General features: G+C 37.1%; 1 protein-coding gene across 4 annotated transcripts in view; it reads right to left on the minus strand.

Moving 5' to 3' along the window:
* The window catches only part of DOCK4 (dedicator of cytokinesis 4), a 237,301-nt gene that overhangs the window by 111,013 nt on the left and 104,788 nt on the right, over positions 1 to 21,500 (minus strand). For all 4 annotated transcript variants that reach the window (XM_027658285.1, XM_027658270.1, XM_027658277.1 and 1 more), the window contains exons 9-12: positions 7,582 to 7,663; positions 6,892 to 6,952; positions 4,889 to 5,021; positions 3,233 to 3,321 (exon numbers count right to left, since the gene is read on the minus strand). In XM_027658285.1, coding sequence (XP_027514086.1) covers positions 3,233 to 3,321; positions 4,889 to 5,021; positions 6,892 to 6,952; positions 7,582 to 7,663 — 365 coding nt within the window. The remainder of the gene's footprint in view (positions 1 to 3,232; positions 3,322 to 4,888; positions 5,022 to 6,891; positions 6,953 to 7,581; positions 7,664 to 21,500) is intronic.

Consider the following 21,500-nt stretch of genomic DNA (forward strand, 5'->3'; position numbering starts at 1 on the left):
CCTACAGATACAAAAATAGAAATGTGCTATTTTCCTCACAAGACTGATGTAATTAGGTGTGATGTCTATGCAGGAATATTAATTTTTCCACTGCTCTTTGCATTTTAAAACAAAGCAACTAGCTTCTAATTCTAAGAAAAAAAATATTATAGGAAAAATACATTTTATAGTCAGCTCTGCTCCATATATTACTGAAACCTGGTTTGTTTAATAATTACAAAGCCACCTAGATCTAGTAGTATTTAGTCTACAAATACTACAAACTCAGTGAAAGAAATAACAGTGCTAATAAATGCAGCAAAGACTGTACAATTTGGCCTTTGCAGTAACAGTTTGATCTCCTACACCAGGCAACCAGGTGTTTTCCAGTAAGCCAATACCTCACACCAGCTGCAAAGACTAGTGGTGAATGGTAATTGCATCCACTCCCTGCTACTCCAGTCTCTGGTAGATTGGAAACTCATGCGGAAAACACATTCCAGTTCCCACCTCAGCAAAGAATAGTAAATTATCCACAAGACTGAGTCCCTTTCATTCCTGCATCACTGAGAAAAGGGGACAAACATCTGTCCAGTGCTCCTTTCTGGGCTTTAGTAGGAAGTGACAGTGATTTACCTTTATTTGATCCTTTTTAGACACAAGCCGAGAATAAGATCCAAGCGGATTCTGTACTTAAGAACTGTCAAGAGTTGAAGTAGAAAAGCAGTTTTTGAGCAGTAGAGGTTTGAGTGCTAAATACAAATGCTATAGTCTGTCAATGTGTTTTACATGCAAGACACTCAAAGTATGTTGTGAGTTCCTTTTTAGTTTGACATAGAAAACTGGAAGAAATTTTTTTTCCTGAAGAATATTATGAACTATCTGATAAACTATTTCAGTACTGAAACACAATTTGTGGAAACTAAAGACTTTGTATAAAATCTCTTGAGTTAAAAAGAAACTGTACAGGACAGAAAATGAAGAGGGAAGAAGCCTAGAGGATAGAAAATAGTCTAAAGCATCTTTGCTGCTGTTTGTTTGCCGCATTTCCTTTCCTAAGTCTTTTCAAGGTGATTTTAAAAGGGCAGTGTGATATAAGCCAAAAATGCAAGTTTTCCTACATTTGGTTCATACCTACAACAGTTCCTAAGGGAGAGAAAAGACATGTCTCCTGTAATGCAAGGTTTTCTCCTTTTCTGACAAGGTAGCAAACAAAGCTAATGAGGCTTCAGAACCAGTCACTCAATGCTATTATAAAAAAAGATAGCAAATGAAAAATAAAAAGTAGTGTAACAACAATATTTTCCATGAGGTGTCAGCAGAAGTATCTGAACATATTGCTAAAGCCTTGCAGAGCTTTTTCAGGCTGCTAAGGAGTCGCAGAAGAATGAATTTCATGTGTGCAATAAAAATAACCTTTCATAGTTCATCTTTTAGTTGCTCAGTACCCAAAGTGACATTACCACTCACTTCCTCTTTCCCTCTCCAATCTTCAAATGCACTACTGGAATTCTGTGCTACTCTTCCCTCACCCTGACAGCCCTTTTCAGAATGTTACTGATCTTCCATTTGCTAGGTTTAGTTTCCAGCCCTCTGCAACCTGGAAAAAAAATCATGTCCCACAGGTCTTTTATGTTGAACATTGTTATGAGAGAAAAATAGGATAAGTAATGTATCACAGTGTAAGTACGTATTGCATGGACAGTCAGAATGATCCAAGAGAAAGTTTGTTCTTCATTACTATGAATAACATTTTTAAGAAGTCAAATATTATACTTACTCGGTAACGTGCCCTTCTATTTTCACTACATGATTTTTATATTTATTGTCCAATAAGATTCATGATATTCTAAAACTTAAATATATGTGTTTGTATATATGTATATACGGGATCAGAAGTGGTTAAATACATAACTTCAGTCTTGATAAATAACATGAGTTTTTATGTGCTTCTTGGTTATCCACTGATGATTGTTAAACATACATTTTCAAGACTAACGTTATGCATGAAATCAAGTTAAAGAAGCATGAAGTCTGCTACATGAAAGGGATTACAAATACAGCATACTGGAACCTGGAAGATGAGATTTTTCTGTACTCGTATTTCAACTAATTAACACTTCACAGGGACAAAACAATATTTGAATACAAGGACAATAGACTTATAAGCTTCCATTTCAGGTTTCTTTTCAAGTTTGACTCCATGTTTGGATGACAGAATTGAGAAAAAGTTAGCAAGTTGATATTGAAAAAGAAAACAAGAAAAACTGTAAATTCAACATCTCCTATGGGTCAAACAAAATAGCAAAGGTCAGTTGTCTCCCATTCCTTAAGTCTCACACACAAATTTATTTCAGTGACAGTTCCAGTAACACAGAGCACTGTGGAAGACTATTGTAAGTTCCTAAATAACAACCTGTATCTTGCTCAGCTGGAATGCAGAGCTACCAGAAGGAATGCAGATCATAATGATAACTCCCAATTAATTTTTTTTTAAGTTTAATATTTAATTATCCTGGGTTTGGCCATGACAGAATTAATTTCTCCGCAGTAGCCGTGGGGGGGTGGGGTCTGGAGAAGTGTGGGTGTGTCTAGGTTGTTATTCTATACTACCTCATGTCACAAGTAAGGGACTCTCACTTCCATGAGGGAAGGTATGGTTTTGGGTCAGGGTGGGATGGGGAAACCCATCCGCCATTGTTCAATGTCATCTGGGGTCCTCAGTGACACCCTCTTTTGTATACTTTAGTTATTTATATTCTTGCTTTTACTGTTTATTTCCCATATCTTATTGTTATTTCCAGTAAACTGTTCTTATCTCAACCTGTAATCTCTGCCTTTTGTCTCTCTCACTGGAGGAGGGGAGTGGCCTGTGGTTTTCTTTTTAGTGGGAGTACTAAATACCATTCCTAAACTATGACAATAATGTCACTGGTAAATTTTATATTCCTGATGAAAATGTGAAGCAGAAATGTCAAGCAATATGGATCAATAATTTGATCAGCCCCACATGAACAGAACTCCAGCAAGCTATAGCTCCTCAGCACAGAATAAAAGGTTATATTACATAGTTCCTTGAAGAAAATTCAGTGACTTTTTTTCTTACATGTGCACATGAACAGCAGTATTGTACATTTTCATCTGACTATTTTACGTTTCTTTCTTACGCATTCGTCCTTCCAAAATAGAGCTACTTCATTTGCAAACTAAGAAACCCCAAAGAATGCAAACAGAAAGGTGGCTAATTACTCACCTGCATTGGAGCCTGTCAAATTGTAACGTGCATTCAGCTTTTTAATGATATTTTCATGGATCTGATACCAGTCACTCTCTGTGTTGCACCTAGAAAAATTATAACTTTCTTAATTCTGAAATGGGAACATACGTTTATCAGATCAGCTTCACAACATAACCCTTAAAAAATCCTCTTTAGTTCATGAAACAAAAATGGAACAAGAGCTAACAAACCCCCATGAAACTGCCTATCCCAACGGAAGAAATAAGTGCTCTTATCATTTGAGAAAGGCACCATGAAATACTTGCTTCATATAAGGATGGGAGAAAGACAGGAGCCATTATGCTGAACAACTCGGTCATGACCAAGTTCATTTCTGTATAGATCTATCCTTTAGCACTAAACCATACAGAAATCTATCTTGTGACACTCAGGGGGAGACACAGGACTCAGAGCTGATCTTAGACAGAAAACTCTGTGCTGTACACTTCAAAGTTATTTAAAATAGGATGTGGTTTTCAGGAGGTAGTCAGTGAAAGAGCAATTTACATTTCAGTATACATTTAGGAAATAGCCGGTTTTCCATAAGGAAAACCTGACAACATTCTAGTGAACACTCTAAGGTTCTAATGAATATTCCATGTTCTAATGTGCACTCTTCAAAGTCTAGACTGAAATTAGCCTTAGCACCAAATATGATCTTGAGTGATATTTCTTCCACTGTTTTTGTTATTTCAAAACAAACAGGCAAAATTAAAAAAAAAAAAAAAAAACAAAAACACATCACCAATATAATAAGTAACAATTAACAATTTTTTAACCAACAGCGAACATTTATCTGACTTCAATGTTCTGGGAGTCTAAACAAGAGCCAGCCCACATTTTACACTATATTGCTTTTCTGCAGCACTGATTCCAGTAGTTCTAATTCAATACAGATACAGAGGAAAGGAGAAGGGCTGCCTGAAAGAATTCCAAGCCTTTGAGATTTGAGTGCTAACCCTGCGAGGTGCAGAACTTTCTCATGTGCACGACAATATGTGTCCCAGGTATACGTACTTAGAATAGACCACTCCACAAAACAGTTCTTATTATAATGTCCAAGATCATCAGGAAATTACATGCATTGTGTTAGTACTAGAAAATTGAACTTTCTTCCAATTACTATAGCCAAAATCCACTATTTACCCAACAATTCATTTTTATATCTACTTTTGATTTTTCATTCTCCAGCACTAAATGTCTTTCATACCTTTGTTATTCCTATTATATAATTGCTTCATTACACAAAAAGATACTCTGCCTGCTTTCTTCTGTAGTTAAAAAGTACTTCCACTAGCTGCCTAGGAAGTACAAGGCATTTAAATAAGTCCTAAAAGTACTTTATGTTACCATGAAAAAGAGAGCTCCAGAAGGATGTGAAAAATGCTGAAACATACACAAATATCTAAAAAGATGTAACCTTTATCTTTAATATTATCCCACTTTATAAATACATCTGTAGAACTAGCCAAAATTTCCACACTGTGACCAAAAAAAAATTAGCTACTACTACATCTTTTTTGGAACAGAAAGGAGCTATAGCTATTTACTCACACTGCACTTAACACCACTGCTTCTGCTGCAGACTGACTCTAAGGTACTTCCAAAAATTAAGAAAAAAGCACTACTTACATATAGACTTTCAAGACAAGGTCATCCTTTGAATCTCCTGCCAGTAAATCTGCAATACTGAGGACTGCACAGCCAAAGGGCCGTCTATACTGTACATTGCAGGCATTTTTCTTTTCTCCAGCTCCCATTCGTCCTGCCAAACAAAACACATATTTGATGCGTAATCCTCAGAACTGTCTCTCTTCAAACCACAGAAGGGAGGCAGCAAGCAATCCATCTAAGCAGCCAATGCCAAGTGTAATCATTGGGAACCTGGTCCATCTTTATACTGCATTCAGACAACAAATGGTACAGGAAGTCCGCTACATAGGTGGTGATCTTGCATGGTCTTAGACGAGAGGTTCTGCTCATCCTCTCATGACCTCCACTCAACAAACAATACTTTGTGATACCCAGTGATAGCAAGCTCATGACACTACCAAATTAAATGTAGAGTCTGGACATGACAGACTGTTCAACATTTGCTGTCTGGGAAGAATTATTTTGCTATGATTGTTGTTACATGTGAGAGGTATTGCGATTGAGCCATTACAAATTAGTAATCAAATGCTGTTTCCAGATAGGCAACTAGCAAGCAATGGCATAATTGACCAGCTGAAGAAAAATCAAGTAGAAATTAAATACACGGAGAAAAGATGACAAAGGGCTGAAGAACAAATTATGATAAAGAAAGAAAGAAGGCAGTCAAGGGAAAGAGATTTGAAAAAAATACTTTTCCTAGCCTTTTCTATTTGATATAAATACATTTGATCAATCTCCTCAATGTGTTCCTGGCATTTGAAAATGCCATCTTTCTAGACATTTTATTCAATTGTGCACTGCCAGCTATGTATCTTTCCCACCAAGTCTTAATTTCTGACAAAAAAACCCTATGGTTGCAGTTGCTGCAGGGCAATGTCTCCTCCAAATATTCCTATGCATCAGAGCAGCTTGAAGAGTAATTGTTCATTTTCACACCATGTAGCATATAAATGTGATTTTAATTTTTTAATATTTCAGTCATTCATTTCTAAAATTGACTGAGAATGTATTTGAAAATTATACAACTGGAAAAATTCTACTCATTATTGTTTTTTAAAACATTTTTCTTCACAAATATACTTACATCAGAGTTTAGCATATCTGTTTTGAATCCTTGCCAATAAAAACAAAACACAACATTTTTAAGAAATACCAAACCAGTATGAAAATTCAAGGAAAAATTATTCCTCAAAGCTGTAAAATAACATTAACTTTGTAACAAGTTGTTTCTGAACTCAGCACAAGTTAGAGTGACCTATATTTCAAACCAAAATATCTTTCAAAAATAGGAGGAGAAGTTATATTTAGTACTGCCCTGATGCATTAGAGACAGTTTACAAAGAAAACAATATATCTAAGAGGTCAGAAGTAGACCCGAAGATTATTGTTTCACATCAGTACAGTCCAGAGGACAACTTCCTAAAATAAATACCTAACACAAATGTACACTTTTCTTCTCCTTCACTTTGTTCTAGAGGACTTGATATCTGTCTATAGCATCAGGGACTAAAATTATTATGAAACATTGTCCATTTCTTTCCCTCTCCTCCTTTTGAAAGAGGTCAGAGAGAAGATAAAATTCATCTGAACCATGTCAGATTTACATCAGCTACTAATTAGGTACATTAACGTCCAGGCAAATTTTTCTTTGAACAAAGGATGCTTGAAATTAGACTTGGGAACAAGAATGGATTCAATGACAAGTCCATCATCTTAATACAATTCATATTTGACACTTCAATTTTGTTTTGTGATAGTAACAAAGTATCCTGCCTCTAAACTCAATTAGCACTGAGTACACTTTATAAATACTATAAGACAATGCTGAGAAATCTAAAGCAATTTTTCTATCAAAAAATAGGCATTTTCTTTTCCAAAAAATTATTCAAAGGTCTAGCTAATATAACAAATCCCAAAGCTGACTCCAAGCAGTTTTCTTCTCTTTACTGTCATATATCTAACAAATATAAGATTATACCTACCTATTCGGATAATGTGCACAGTGATATAGATGTCCTTCCTGAGTTCACTGCTACCCAAATCCTGCACAAGATCAGAACCTCATTATTTCTGACTCCCAAATAAAATGCGACATTCAAAGAGATCTGTACACACTCCTTTCACTGCCAGTGAAAGTGATAAATGAACAGTGAGTTCATTTATACAGCATTAACAAATTATCCCTTCAACACTTTAAATTGGTGGTCATGCACTCAAAATGACTGTCCTAAAATATCATGGTTAGAATTTGCTGTAATACAGCAAAATCAGTAGAAGGGCATAAGAGACTTGCTGTGTGCTTTGAACAGCAGCGACACATTTATGCAATTCCAAATATTCCAAAAGTACAGAGAGTGCCGCACAAACAATTGTTTGGATGTAAAAAGTACAAGGAGGAAAAATAACTGGTCCTTGTTGCAGAGACAAAGACTGGTACATATGCCTACGTGGAAGTTTAGATGAGTGTCCACACACTGCCAGAAAATATTCAAATTAGAAGCTCGGCAATACCCTGCAACCCCTCAATCCAGCCTTTAGAGCTGATGTTTATAACAATGTACAAGCTTAGGGAGCAATTCTGAGTCAACCACAGAATAACAATTTAATCCAACTTTTATTTTCAATACCCACAAAAAAGCACAAAAAAAAGACTGAGAATAGGAAGAACTCACCACAAACAGAGAACAGTGTCTTTCAGGCTTTTCTGGACATTTTGGCAAACCATTTCTATTCAGTCTTAAAAAAAATCTTTCACTATAAGAAAACAAATATGACAGATATGTTGAATAACACTACAGCAAAAGTAGATCTCACTTTTTTCTTATCCATATTTCCACATGCGACCCTCCTCAAGATACAAATGAATGAAATAATTTCTTTCTGAAAGTCTCAGCTGGATCAATAAAAAATCATGATCACCACACTAGTGAAGGGTGGTGATTAACCTGATCATCTAACAAAATTACTAAAAATTCAATACAAAATAGACAACTGATTGTCATTTGGAAGAATGAAATTGTACATCCTAGTACACAAAGAAACACTAGCAATAAAATCCATTCATCCTAGAACTAAAATTAGATGTGTAGTAGTTGGTATTGATTCTTGCTAAACAAATGTCAACATTGCCATGCTTGTATTCAAACAATATTCTTTTTCACAGATAGGAAGATGATGGTAGGGAACATTTTTCCTACTTAACTCTATCAAAATCTCTCACTAGAGCACATTGATTTTAGCAGTCTTGCAAGAGTCTTGGAAGATCCAAGAGGGCCAATTTTATTTTTGAAATCCTGTTTTGCAATCCACTGTGGGGTGTTAAAGACTGAAGCTGATATAAGTATTAATACTACTAGTAGGGAGACACAGAGAATTCTTATTTCCAAATAGAAGAGGGCACAAGACCCCACTGAAAGAGAAATTATTTTTTGAAACATTCCCATTTGATAGTAGGTCCATTATGGATAAACTCTGAGAAAACTTGGCAATTCATACATGGGAAGATTACGAAAAAGCAAAATTTCCATGCTTTAGATAATTTTCTCTAAGACACAGCCTCGTAGGAAATGTAACAATCATATTTCTGTAGTGAGAGAAGTGGAAGATGGAAAAAAAACAAAAGAAGGCAGAAGCATTTTATTTCCCTTCACCCTCTCACCCCCAGCCCCAGCTGGCCAGACACAAGAGTCTGGATGTCCGGTAATGCTCAAATCAGAAACAAAATTACTCAGGTGCAACTAGTTTTTTTCTTGGCTGCATCCACATCTTCTGCTTATTCTAGAGGCTAAACACAGTTTACTACTGCGCTATGTCATACATAGTTTTTCAAAATGCAGTGGGAAAATCACTAGGAACATGTTGGATAAGATCCAACTCAATAGAGACTAATTAAATCTTTATTGCACCAGTATTTGCCTTGTAGGAAATCCGCATTGATCATTCACAGAATCAGTCATTCACGTTGAAAGGGACCTCAAAGGGCCTCTACATCCAACCTCCTGCTCAAAGCAGAGTCAGCTATCAGGTCATATTAGCTTTAGACAGTCGGGTCATGAAATCCTTAAGCTATGGAGACCACAAAGCCACTCTGAAAAACCCGTTTCAGTGTCTGGCTGAACTCAGTTTTTTCTTTACATCCAAATGAACATTCTCTTGTTAAGGTCTATATCCCTTGTCTTTCATTGTCCCACCATGCACTTGTTAATGTTATTGATCTTGTAGGTAAATAGGGACAAACTTTTTAGCAGAGCCTGTCACAATAGGACCAGGAATAATGGTTATGAACTAAAAGAGGGTCTATTCAGACTAGATATAAGAAAGACATTTACAATGACAGTGGTAAAACACTGAAACAGGTTTCCCAGTGAGGTGATAGATGCTCCACCTCTGGAAACATTCACAGTCAGTTTGGACAGGGTTCTGACCAACAAGACTCCAAGACTCTATGATCTTGGAGGTCTTTTCCAACCTTAATGATTCTATGATCATGTCCCAGCTCATTGAAGAGGGGTTGAAATAGATGACCTTTAAATGGTCCCTTCTGACCCAAACCATTCCATGAATCTATGATTCTATGGCTTAACTCCCCTCAAAACTGCTTCTTCTCCAGCCTGGACAAGCCTCACTGCCTCAAACTGACCTCCCAGGGCAGGAGCTCCTGTCCACAAACAACGCGAGTTGTCCTACTGAGCTCACTTCAGCTCATTAACATTGGTCTTGTACTGAAGGACCCAAAATTTTCATCGTATAACCAATGCTGGGCAGGGAACATTCGCTTCCCATAAGCAACTGGCTATGTTCTTGTTGACACAACCTAGGATGCTGTTACTCTCAAGAGCACATTTTTTAAGAGCTACGTCTGGAGACTACTTTATGTTTTTATGTGCCAGCTATCCAGGCTGAACTTGCAAACACTTAGACTTTTTCATTGTGACTACTTGAAAACTTTTGTGCAATTCTCAGCTGTACAGCTTTTATGTCAGACATCATAAAAGGCAGAACCTAAGAAACAGTAGAGCTGAACTCAAACACCTTGAAGTGCATGAAAATGTTATTTCCTCAGAAAATGGTATTTTTCTCATTCATGTTTTATGATACAGTGAACTTCTGTAGCTTAGGTCTCCATGAAAACTTTAAATTTCAGTTTTGAAGACTGTTCATGTGAGTGTATTTTTACAAAAAAGCGAGTTGGTATTTTGCTGTTGATTTACAAATGGTTTTTTAAATAATTCTGCCCTTTCATTTGGATTTAGTCCATTTGCAATACTGGAAAAGACAGTAACAAAAGTGCACAGCTTTGTTTACAGGTCTCATACAAAGTTATTGTACATTGAGCAAGAATTATTAATTATATTATCAAAGCAGTTAAAGTTTTAGGACCCCATTATGTGTGGCAACATGCAAAATTGAATAAAAATTAAAAAGTCTCTGTTCCAGCAGTAACAATACAGCTTCTGAGCACTGAAACCTGAAGTGCATTGGTATGCATCAATACAAATTTGGCCAATACGAGGTGATTCTGAATTTCACCACTTTATCTTCAGTCTATAGAACAATTTAAAAGTAAGACATACGTACATACACACACACCAAACTTCGCTACATTTTTGTCTTGAAACGATAGATTTGTTCGTTCAAAGAAAAATACTATTCATAAGCTATCTTCATAGTATACCTATTAACTGGCAAATAGGAAATTTAATTGGGAGTGTATTCTATATTTAATGAAGCTTACATTCTGCACGAAATTTTCAAGCTCTGCTTATACTCACAGACCATGAGATTATGATTTACAACACAGTGAAAAGCCAAAGACTTTTGTGATGCCACAAAGAAATATACTGATTGCAAAATATATGTAATAGTTATGTAAATCTAATTTCCTCATTTGAATTTGAAATTTTGTTTCACTGAATCACAGGACCCAGTGGTGATAAAAAAGCAAACTGAAAACAACAAGGAAAAGAAATCTTAATCCTTGTTTGATGCTTTATAATACCTCTTTTTACTAGAAACATATGAAAGTACCAGTTACAGCTCAGATTAAAATGGTTATCTTTGAACATTTCCAGAGAGCAAATGCAAGTAGTTAGACTTGCAAGATTACAAGACAGAAATGGCAATGTTATATCTAAGTACACAGAGTATGTGCATTTATATGTTATTTCAAAGGATTTATATAGAGACAAACTGGTGAGAAAAAGTGCTAAGGAAAGTAAACAGTCTTCATAAAACAAAATATAGACACAATTCCCAAGATCTGAAAGCTTGACTTCAAACAGCAGCAAAAACCTCAGAGAGTTAAATCTAGACCTAGTATCTCATGGTACAGCAGTTTTCTCAACAGTCAGCTACACATACATAGATACAGCAAATACACACAGCAGTACCCCAAATACCCCCAGAAATACCTCTCCTTTGTATTAAGATGATTTGATTCTAGTTTAGATTTTAATGAATTTTTTATGAGCACCAATCTCACCATTTAAACATGCTGTACACATCTAAACTCAGCTGTCTTCCCACTGAAAATAAGGAAATAACTAATGTTGGAGGGATTAATTTAAGAAGGTCAGCAAGAGATTTTTGTACTATAACTTCCCGTCTATTAGCAGACTAACAATGTGTTCCAAATCTGCAGGCTTAACATACGCATTTTAAAGAAACACAGCTAAAAATTGTTCTGTTTTCATATGTGACCCCTATTTCCTTAGTATTAGCAGGAAAATATTACCAGTCACATGGTACCAGTCTAGACAGATCGCTTGCTCTATGATTTATAAACACACATCAAAAAAGAACCAGACAGATTACCAGACATGGCATATGCTTGTGGCAAAGCTATGACATCAAATAGTCATAGTTCTCAGTATAGCTCCACTTTCAGACATCTTTATAGATGCTCTCTACTTAAATATGGCTTAAAAGTGATTTCTAAAGTAAATAATGAGAGGCAATATGAGAATACTGCTCATAATTCACCAGCTCAAGTTTATCACATTCCAGAACACTGTTAATGGATGTTCATTAGGAACTTGAGTCTGAACTGACTTCATTTACAGCTAAAGGTTCAGTGACTTCATAAAACACAGATCAGATACCAAATGTTACCCTCACAGTTAGTGGTGAAATCCAGAGAAATGTGGTACAACATATCATAAGTTACTGAAAGATCATAAAGCTTTAAAATATATCCTTAATTAGAGAATAACTGAATGATAAATGTATCAGCGCGACTTAGCAGTACCAGCTAATCCACAGTAAGTCAGTCCCTGTATTTTACCTGTCATGCACTTAAAAAGCCATACCCAAATTTCTAACTGTAAAATGCGAGGCAAAGAGCAAAGGGGACAGAAAAGGAAGAATGAGTACTATAAAAATAAGATGTCAGCCAATTTCAGATAAAGATCAAAGCATTATCAGTAAAAAAAATAAATAAAACAATCAAAGCTTATCTTCCTGTCCCCTAGCCATGCTGACAACATCGGGGAAGAAGAAGTAAAAAATATTCAAGTGCTAGCTTTATGCACTGGAACCCAATTTTCACTGCTTAGATGTACAGCTAACAAGGAAAAAAAGGAAAAGAGAAAGCAGAAAGGGACATTGGAGAAAAAGAAAGCCAGACTTATGTAGCTGAATCAAACTCCTCCTCTCATATTCTTTTACCTCTTTATTAACTGAAAACAGCCTTGAGAAATTAATTTCTTTTACAGTTTTTAAGAACACACTTGATTTTAGATATTTCCACTTGTATTTTAACTAAAAGAGGACATCACACATTTCTCGAAAAGAGTTAGGAAACAGTAATTTTAAATTATTTTTCATAAGAGACCAGGAGCCAGAGGAAGACGATGCAGGCTAAAAAACAGAATACCAGAATCTATCAGCAAGTATTTACAACTAAAGAAAAAACATACAGCAGAGGCTGGAGCTTTCAGTGAGCTTAGTCTGCCACCCCAGATAAACATTTTGCAGCATAGCATTACCAGTGCGCAGATCTACAGATCCTTTAAGCTGAATTAGTCTTGATTATTATCCTAGTCCCTGACTGAGGTAACAGCATGGATACAAGAAGATTTGCAGTATCTTTCTCCAAAGATGGAAATTAAACCTAAAGAGAAGGGGAGGAATGGGTAAAGTGAAGGAAAACAATAACATTTAAGAAAATTCCTCCCCTTCCAACACCACCTCGCCTCCTATGATTTCATCATCATTTGGGGATTTACAAGCAGCAAGTCTGTATTTTTGTACCAACTCTAACATGCCTTTTGCTGGTAGTCAGGGCAACTGTAACATGTTCTTAGTGAGATGATCTGTAAACCAATCATAATACCACTGGTGTTCAATATATCCCATGGTTACCTAAATCTGGCTCAAGCATGCCATGGTTGGTGCACATACTCCTATTCTAACACATTCATTTCTGAATGTAACTAATTGTTTAAGCTCCACCAGCTACATGACAGGTCACCTGTTCTAGTTTTTTCATCATTGCATCTAAAAACAGTTATTTCTCCTGTCAGTTTTCAGTTTTTACAATACAATCAGTAAGAGGGTTATTTGTTAATGCATATGAGAGATATAATTGATACCACAGGTTTCTCTTGCTTGGGTTGATTTGTCTGTTTTAAAACGGCATCTATCTACATAAGTTCAGATCAAAGATCTGTATAAGCTAGCACCCTTACTCCAAGCACAGCAAGCAGAAGAATCTTAGAACAATAGATAGGTAGGTACATTTGTTTCAATGAATATGGCTCTTCCTGAGAGGAACTGAGCTACATCATGAAATACAACTAATTTTGAGCACACCCTCACACCTGAGAATAACACTTCTATAACTTGTTGGTTTGAGGGCTGTAGTAGGTCTGGCTGAGCTGGAGTTCATCTCCCCATAGCAGCCCTCACAGTGCTGTGCTTTGCATTGGTAGCCAGAAGGGTGTTGATAACAAACCAGTGTTTTGGCTACTGCTGAGCACAGCATCAGTGTGGTATCATTCCTTCCTCAAACGAGGGCAAGATCCTGGGAGAGGACACAAGTAGTCCAGCCAACCTAATCAAAGGGATATTCCCTACCGTATGATGTCAGCTCAGCCATAAAAGCTAAGGCAAGGAGCAGGAGGGCAGGCATTCTTTGTCTCCAATGGCTGCCTGCTGAGGAACTGTCACGCGTGCTGAAGCCCTGCTGCTCGGGAGTGGTCAACCATCGCTGCTCATGGGAAGTAGAGAATAAACTGTGTTATCTTTCACTTCGCTTTTGCGCGCACAAGCTTTCGCTTTGCTTCTGCTTTAAATAAACTGCCTTATCCCAACTCATGAGTTGTTTCCACCTTACTCTCTCCCCTGTCCGCTGGGAAGGGGAGTGATAGAGCGGCTGGGTGGGCACCTGGCATCCAGCCAAAGTCAACCCACCACAAGGGCTTATGAAAAATATGATTAAAAGCAGGCTCTGTCTACCCATAAAATACAAAATCAAACCTTTTCAAAAGCATTTACTTGCTAGACTACACCTGTGCCTCTTTTTAGAAACTCATTCCTACCATATTTACCTCATTTTACTTATTCACAAATGCAATTATTTTGTTGCAAAATCCCATGCAGCAGCTCCCAGATACCTGCTGAATAGGATAGTCCAGGCAATCAAGCTGAAGCAAATATGGTTGCTGGAATGCCAACCTCTCAAAAAATATTTGTAACACTAGCCTGAAGGAAAATGTTATTTTCCTGCAATTCAAGAATAGAAGGAGCAATTTATCAAAACTGTCTCACTAATGACAGCGAATTACACAGCATTGCACAGTCAGATAAAACAAATGATTTGTAAAAACGCTACGGTTTAACCCCAGCCAGTAGCTCAGCCCCCACACAGCCACCCGCTCACTCCTCCACAGTGGGTTGAGGCAGAGAATCAGAAGCTTAAAAGTCAGAAAACTCATGGGTTAAGATAAAGACAGTTTAAGAAGTAAAGCAGAAGCCACACACACAAGTAAAGAAAAATAAGGAATTCATTCACCACTTGCCATGGGCAGGCAGGTGTTCAGCCATCCCCAGGAAAGCAGGGTTTTGTCACAGGTAACGGTGACTGAGGAAGACAAATGCCATCACTCCAGAAGGACTCCTCTTCCTTCTTTTTCTTCCCCCAGCTTTATATGCTGAGTATGATGTCATATGGTCTGGGATATCTCTGAGGTCAGTTGGGATCACCTGTCCTGGCTGTGTCCCCTCCCAACACCTTGTGCACCCCCAGTCTCCTCGCTGGTGGGGTGAGAGGCAGAAAAGGATTTAACCCTGTGTAAGCTCTGTTTAGCAATAGTTAAAATAGCCTGGTGTTACCAATCCTGTCCTCAGAACCAATCCAAAACACAGCACTATACCAGCTACTGTAAAGAAAATGAACAGACTCAGCCAAAATCAGCACAAAAAAGATGTATTATTAAAAGAACTAAACCTCTTAAAGGCAGGACAAAGCCTTTTGATCACCTGGCAATGAAGGGCAATATAAATTTGTATAAAAGATCTTACAGAAACTACCACGAGGCCAAAACATTTGGCAGGAGGATACAGCTGTGCCAAACATCCCATTCTTCCCTTTACATGAATCATATCTGTTTATACTACTGCTGTTGATGAGTATGTAAAACTGAGCCATAAACAGAATTAGTTAATTGTGAGGGATAAATAAAATATATATTTGCTATTAATATATTGATATTGATATCCCTGCCCATTGCAAGGTGAGTGGAACTAGATGATCTTTTTGGACTTTTTCTAACTCAACCCATTCCATGATTCTATTGAAAGTTAAAAAAATTTAAAACATTAATAGGTACAAAGGAGAAATAGGATAGACCTATAGAAACCTAGCATGCCAATTCACTGATTTTGACATTTCTCATTGGTCCTGGTATGTTCCTGTCAAAAGTTTCTAAACACAAAGCAGTTTTCCGGTCAAAAACCGACTCAGGGAAAGAAAAGAAAAAAAGAAACCTCACACAATAAGGTAAGCAGCTTGAATACCCATGGGGTACCTAAGACAATGCAATGAATAGGGCACACTGACTGACTGGGCCAGCACTTCAAGGTTCTTGCTGCTGACATGGAAGAACTCCACAGCAGGCAGTTATCCTCAAGCAAAAAGTACTATTCACTTGAGACAAATCCTTCACATCCCAGTCTGACTGGGACCAAGAAACAGTCTTTTGCTAATCTCCACTAATAATTCCTATGCCAAAATTTCTCCTCATCTAGGATTCAAGTAGAGAAACTTTTACTACTACACTACTCCTGCCAAGAAAAGGCTGACTGACCATATATGCCCCAAGTATATTTCTGCACATAGGAATCTTTCTGCTCACAATGAGTAACTGGAAAAAATTATGAACATTTTCTGAAGGGAAGCTTTGGAAGTTTCTGGAACTTCAGGCTTCTCTTTTAAGCTGCTTTTTATAAGCCTGTATCTACACATCAAATACATTCTTGTCCACAAGGGCAAATTACCACGTGTCTTAAACAAAGCCAACAATGAAATAATTAAGCCTGCTTATATATTGAGTGTGTGTACATATATATATCTCCCAATATGTAGGATCATTTTTTTTTAAATTAGTGACCACATTCACAAATCCACATACCAAATTAGCCATCTAAAGAGGTATTTTTATTCCATATGCATAAAGAGCAGTGGTAAAAGAGCAGTTCTCTTGCCAAAGTGGTTTTTACATTTTCTTTGAGATGTGTCAACCCTCCTGCTAAAATCAGGACTATATCTTGAATGAGCAAGAAGTAAATAAAACCAGGCTGGCTTTGTTTTATCTTGCTTCTGAGGAGGGAGAAACCTGAGTAATAAGTGGCTAAACTAGAACGGAGGACTCCTTTAAGAGTCTGCTAGCAAGAAAAAACAAGATGCTTCATCTCTCCTGCATCTATGAGGTATAGATATATACATGCACTGTAGCACAGTTTTAATACAGTTCAAGATTAGATATTTTTGTGGACACTGCACAGGAAATTGAAAATAACATCCAGCTACTCTATGCTGTGATCCAGTAAAAGTGCAGTTATGCTTTTGTGGAAATACTATAATAGAAAAGTAGCCCTGAGCTAGTTCATTGCTTCTGGTTCTCAGGGGTTGTTTCCGTCTACCAGAAATCCTTTAGCTTAAATCCCTGTCCTGCTTAGTAGGCAGGAGAAAGTCAGGATCCAAGAGTACTTCAAAACAAAAAGCATCCATGGATAACGTGGAGGTATCTGACCAATAATTTTCAAGGAACAATATTAGCAAAGTGAAGGTTACACATGCTAAAAGTATTATTTTAAGGGCAAAAGGCAGAGTAGCCTATCACCTAATGATAGATTAAAAGTTATAAGGAGTACCTCAATGGTGTGTTTATGTACCATATGATATGGTATTGTAATGGGCACACATTCATGTACATGAATTTTTATACAGAAAAAAAGTTACATTGGTGGAAATGTACAACAAAGTCCAGTCCGAACTCTGCCTCTCTAGTCTGTGTTCAAACCCCCCAGAAGTTCTGTGCTCTTGGTCCCAGGTACCTGTGTCTGACACACACTTCAAACATATCCTTCAACAACTGGAAAACACCACATCCACTTTTTTCCCCAGAATGATATCAATTCTTATGGATAATGGCAGAAACAAATCCCTCTTTTTATGAAGGGTTAATTATTAATAGAGGCTCTGAATTTCCATGACTATCAGAAACACAAAATTTAAACTTCAGAAAATCAGATTTAGAAGAAGAAACCATATACAGGAACAGAAAATCTGAATATCAGCTAATGTGCTCATGCAAGTATGCTCACATATGATAAATTATTTCTCCCTCTCTCTCCAGCTTCTGTATTTGGGATACATTGTACCATCTAAAATTATTTCCAAAACTGGATTTAAAGTGCCCTCCCCATCATTTCCAAACCTAATTTGTTCTCTTCTCTGATGTTAGAATAAAATAAAGAATTAAGTGTCTGAAAAGAAGATGGAAAGAAACAACAGATTCACACATTGTAGATCTGGGTGTCCTGGTGGACACCAAGTTGAACATGAGCCAGAAATGTGCCCTTGTGGCATAGGAGGCCAGTGTTATCCTGGGGTGCACTAGGCATAGTATTGCCAGCAGGATGAGGGAAGTGATCCTTTTCCTCTCTACTCAGCACTGGTTATACCACACCTGAACATGATTAAGGAACTAGATAGAAAGGCTGTGAAAGCTGGAACCGTTTAGCTTGGAGAAGAGAAGGCTCAGAGGGGATCTTATTGATATATCTGAATGTGTCTGAAGGGATGGTGCAAAGAGGACAGTCAGGCACTTTTCAGTGGTGCCCGGTGAGGCAAGGACATAACCTGAACACAGGAGGTTCCCCCTAAGCATCAGGAAACAAATTTTTTACTGAGAGTGTCTGAGCACTGGCACAGGTTGCCCAGGGAGGCTGTGGAATCTCTATTGTTGGAGAAACTTAAAGCGATCTGGACGTGATCACAGGCAATCAGCTCTAGACGGGTTAGACCAGATGACTTCTGGACTTCCCTGTCAGCCTCAACCATTCCATGATTTTGTGGTTATGTGTAAGTACCACACAAAGGCAGCACAGATATACAGCTGGGTCATTTGGGTGTTTATGGAAATATGGGTCTTAACAACATTCTTTTCCATCTTCCACCTCTGCAAGTTAGTAACTGCCATGATGCAAAATTTTACCACTTGTTTACTTGCCCTGAAGTTTCAAATGACTATAATTAATGAACAGCAACATGTGACTTATTCTTCATGAGCCAGATGGCCAGGGTTCTTCTCCTGTACCTTTTTAATAACTTCTGTAGCCTTGCACTGAGTATACACCCTACAGCTTCACAAATATATTCTCCATCTCCTTTGGGGTCTAGTGATCAGCATGACTTGGAAGCAACGAAGAATTTAACAACTTTAAATTTATTCGAGCCTCCTGCTTTTAGAGTGCTGATGTCTGGAGTATTGATCCTAAGTAAACCAGATACTAAAACTCAAGTGTAACCCACTCACATATTTAAAATAATACTGAACCTTTGAGATCTTGCTCAAGAGAGGCCAAAAGGATATCTTTGAAGAAAGACATCTTGTATTGTCAGCAGTGAAACTTCTGTATAGAGGAAATGTATTATCAGCTTGATTCAAGAGACAACCAAGCCCTTCCTTGCTGCTGTTAACAGCAATAGTCAGTTGGGTAAACTTTCATCAGAGGGATGACTAAAAGTCACGTTTTTTGAGCTGTGATAGAACAGAGCAGGTCTCAGGTTTAAAGATGCCAATGGAGGTTGCAAAAACATGTCTTTAAACATTCACTTACTATACCAAAATCTTTTAAGATTGTTGTAGAATAAGGGAGGGAGGGAGTACTTGTTCCTTAAAGGGACAAAAAATGACAGCATGTTTTTTTCAAATATTTAAAAATTAGAACACTGAGTAGTAAATATTTTGACAAACAAAACGTGGATTTCAGCTTTGGGCAAAATATTTAACTGAATTAAATTAACAGCAAAACTGAAAGAAGAAACGCATAAAAAGATGGATGATGTGTACATCGCTAAACAGGTAAGACTGAGAGTACAGCAACGGAAGGGTAATATTTTTATTCCTTGATATGGTCCGGAGTTTACACAATCATTAAGGATATAACCAAAAGCTCACAGAAAAGAAAATGCAGTTGGCTTTCATTGGCCTTGGATAAACAGCCTATTCCTCTTTGTGCTGTTTAAGAATCTGTGCTCATTTGAGAGCCATATGATAGTTACAAACAAGGTTGTTCAAGGTGACAGAAAAAGGAGGATTAGCATGCCAACTTATCTCCATTCCTCAGACAAAAGAGGCCAGAGGCATCAATCATTTCTGATAAGACGCTCATATCATATTGACACAGACACAAAGTGTATATCAACGAAAGGAAATCTTAACACACTCTATCTTTCTGAAGCATTGCCTTGAAATTTTCCCATTAATAGCACTGTTACATGGAAAAAATATAACTTTAAAAAATTGGTTTAGAAAAGACAATGCTACATAAAAACTGTTTGTTATATTGCAGATTTAAGAATTTCTATAGCAATATGTTGGCATAACACACATGCACAAAGTCTACATAAATGTAAAGGTCAGCAGAGCAACTGGGACTGTGAGCAGAAGATGATGCAGCATTCTTACGCAAACTCATCAATGCCAAGAACAGTCTGCAGTCTGAATTGAACACATGGAGGTAGCAGCCTATGTACCTTCCATTCCATTTTTCATAACATACTACTCAGTGTTGCTAGTGTTTTCAAAATTCTCTTAAAAAATATCAATAGTCTTACAGGATCTACACTGGAAAGGTAGGCATTTCCAAGGACATTGGGATAACATGATTTTTTTAACACAGTCATCTGGTAAATATTTTCTTCAGGGTTTTTTTGTTTTCTTTTTTTTTGTAGCAGCAGAGTATTCTTACAGCAAGAAATAAAGTTAACACAACCTCAGTGAATAATGCACACTGTCTGGAAAATAGCTAAGCTATTACTTTGTCCCTTGCAACTTGTTAAACGAATTCTATTAAAAGCTAATAAGTGAGATCTTTCCAGGATCTGATAAAAAAAAAAATAAATCAATACATTTTTGATTAAAGGATTGGTATTCTTAGAGCTCCATTGTAAATGAGCCCCCTGGCTATACTAAGGTCATCACTGCTGCAACAAACTGCTGTATTGGGTAAATGATATTAGTATCTGTGGAGGGAAAGCACGTAATCTCACCTTTATTTCTCTGAAAATCTGCCACTACAAAACTGGTAACTGTGTAGTCTCTTGAACTATCTATTACTGGCTTTTTAAGTGTGATACAATTGCAGAAAGAGAAGTTTGTTTCATTAACTTGTGTGCTGGTACAAGAAAATAATATCCCCAAAACCGGCAGTCATCACCACATTCATACACTTCAGTACTCTAAATATTGGGAATCTAAGCATCTTTATATTCTAAGGAACAGAAAGATCTCAAAAACTTCACAAATCTGATAAATGAGCACACACAACAACTGATTTATAAAGCAGCTAATAAAGAGCATCAGAATACAGGACTGTTGCATTGTGCTCAAGTGTTGCAAACACACATTTCTAGTCTTCCTTTGGAGCTGTTACAACAGCCTATCTCTCACCTAAAGTTTAAACTTAGCTATTTTCTCATTAAATGCATCTCACATTAAATCAACTGCATTCAGGTGTCTATAATCCCTTTTAACTCTGAAATAGTTTTTGTAATGTGATTGTAGTGGCTAAAAAACCCCAGTTAACTCCCAAAGTAAAGCACAGCTGAGTCACTCTATGCTTACAGGATTTTTCCCCCTTCAGACTATGACTCTGTAATATCCATCTTACATACACTATCCTACCTGATCTACATCATCAGGTTAGTTTGAATCAAGTGCTTTTGAAGAAAATCTTTTGATCATCATCACATTTTGATTCACAACCCAGAACAGTCTAAGCCATTGAACTGACTTTCTTCCGCATGAAACCAAACTAGAACATATGCTCTTGCCACTCCGTCCACACAACCACAGATTTAGTT

Source organism: Corapipo altera, unplaced genomic scaffold (assembly GCF_003945725.1).
Source record: "Corapipo altera isolate COAL_440 unplaced genomic scaffold, ASM394572v1 1, whole genome shotgun sequence".
NCBI classification, from domain to species: Eukaryota; Metazoa; Chordata; class Aves; order Passeriformes; family Pipridae; genus Corapipo; species Corapipo altera.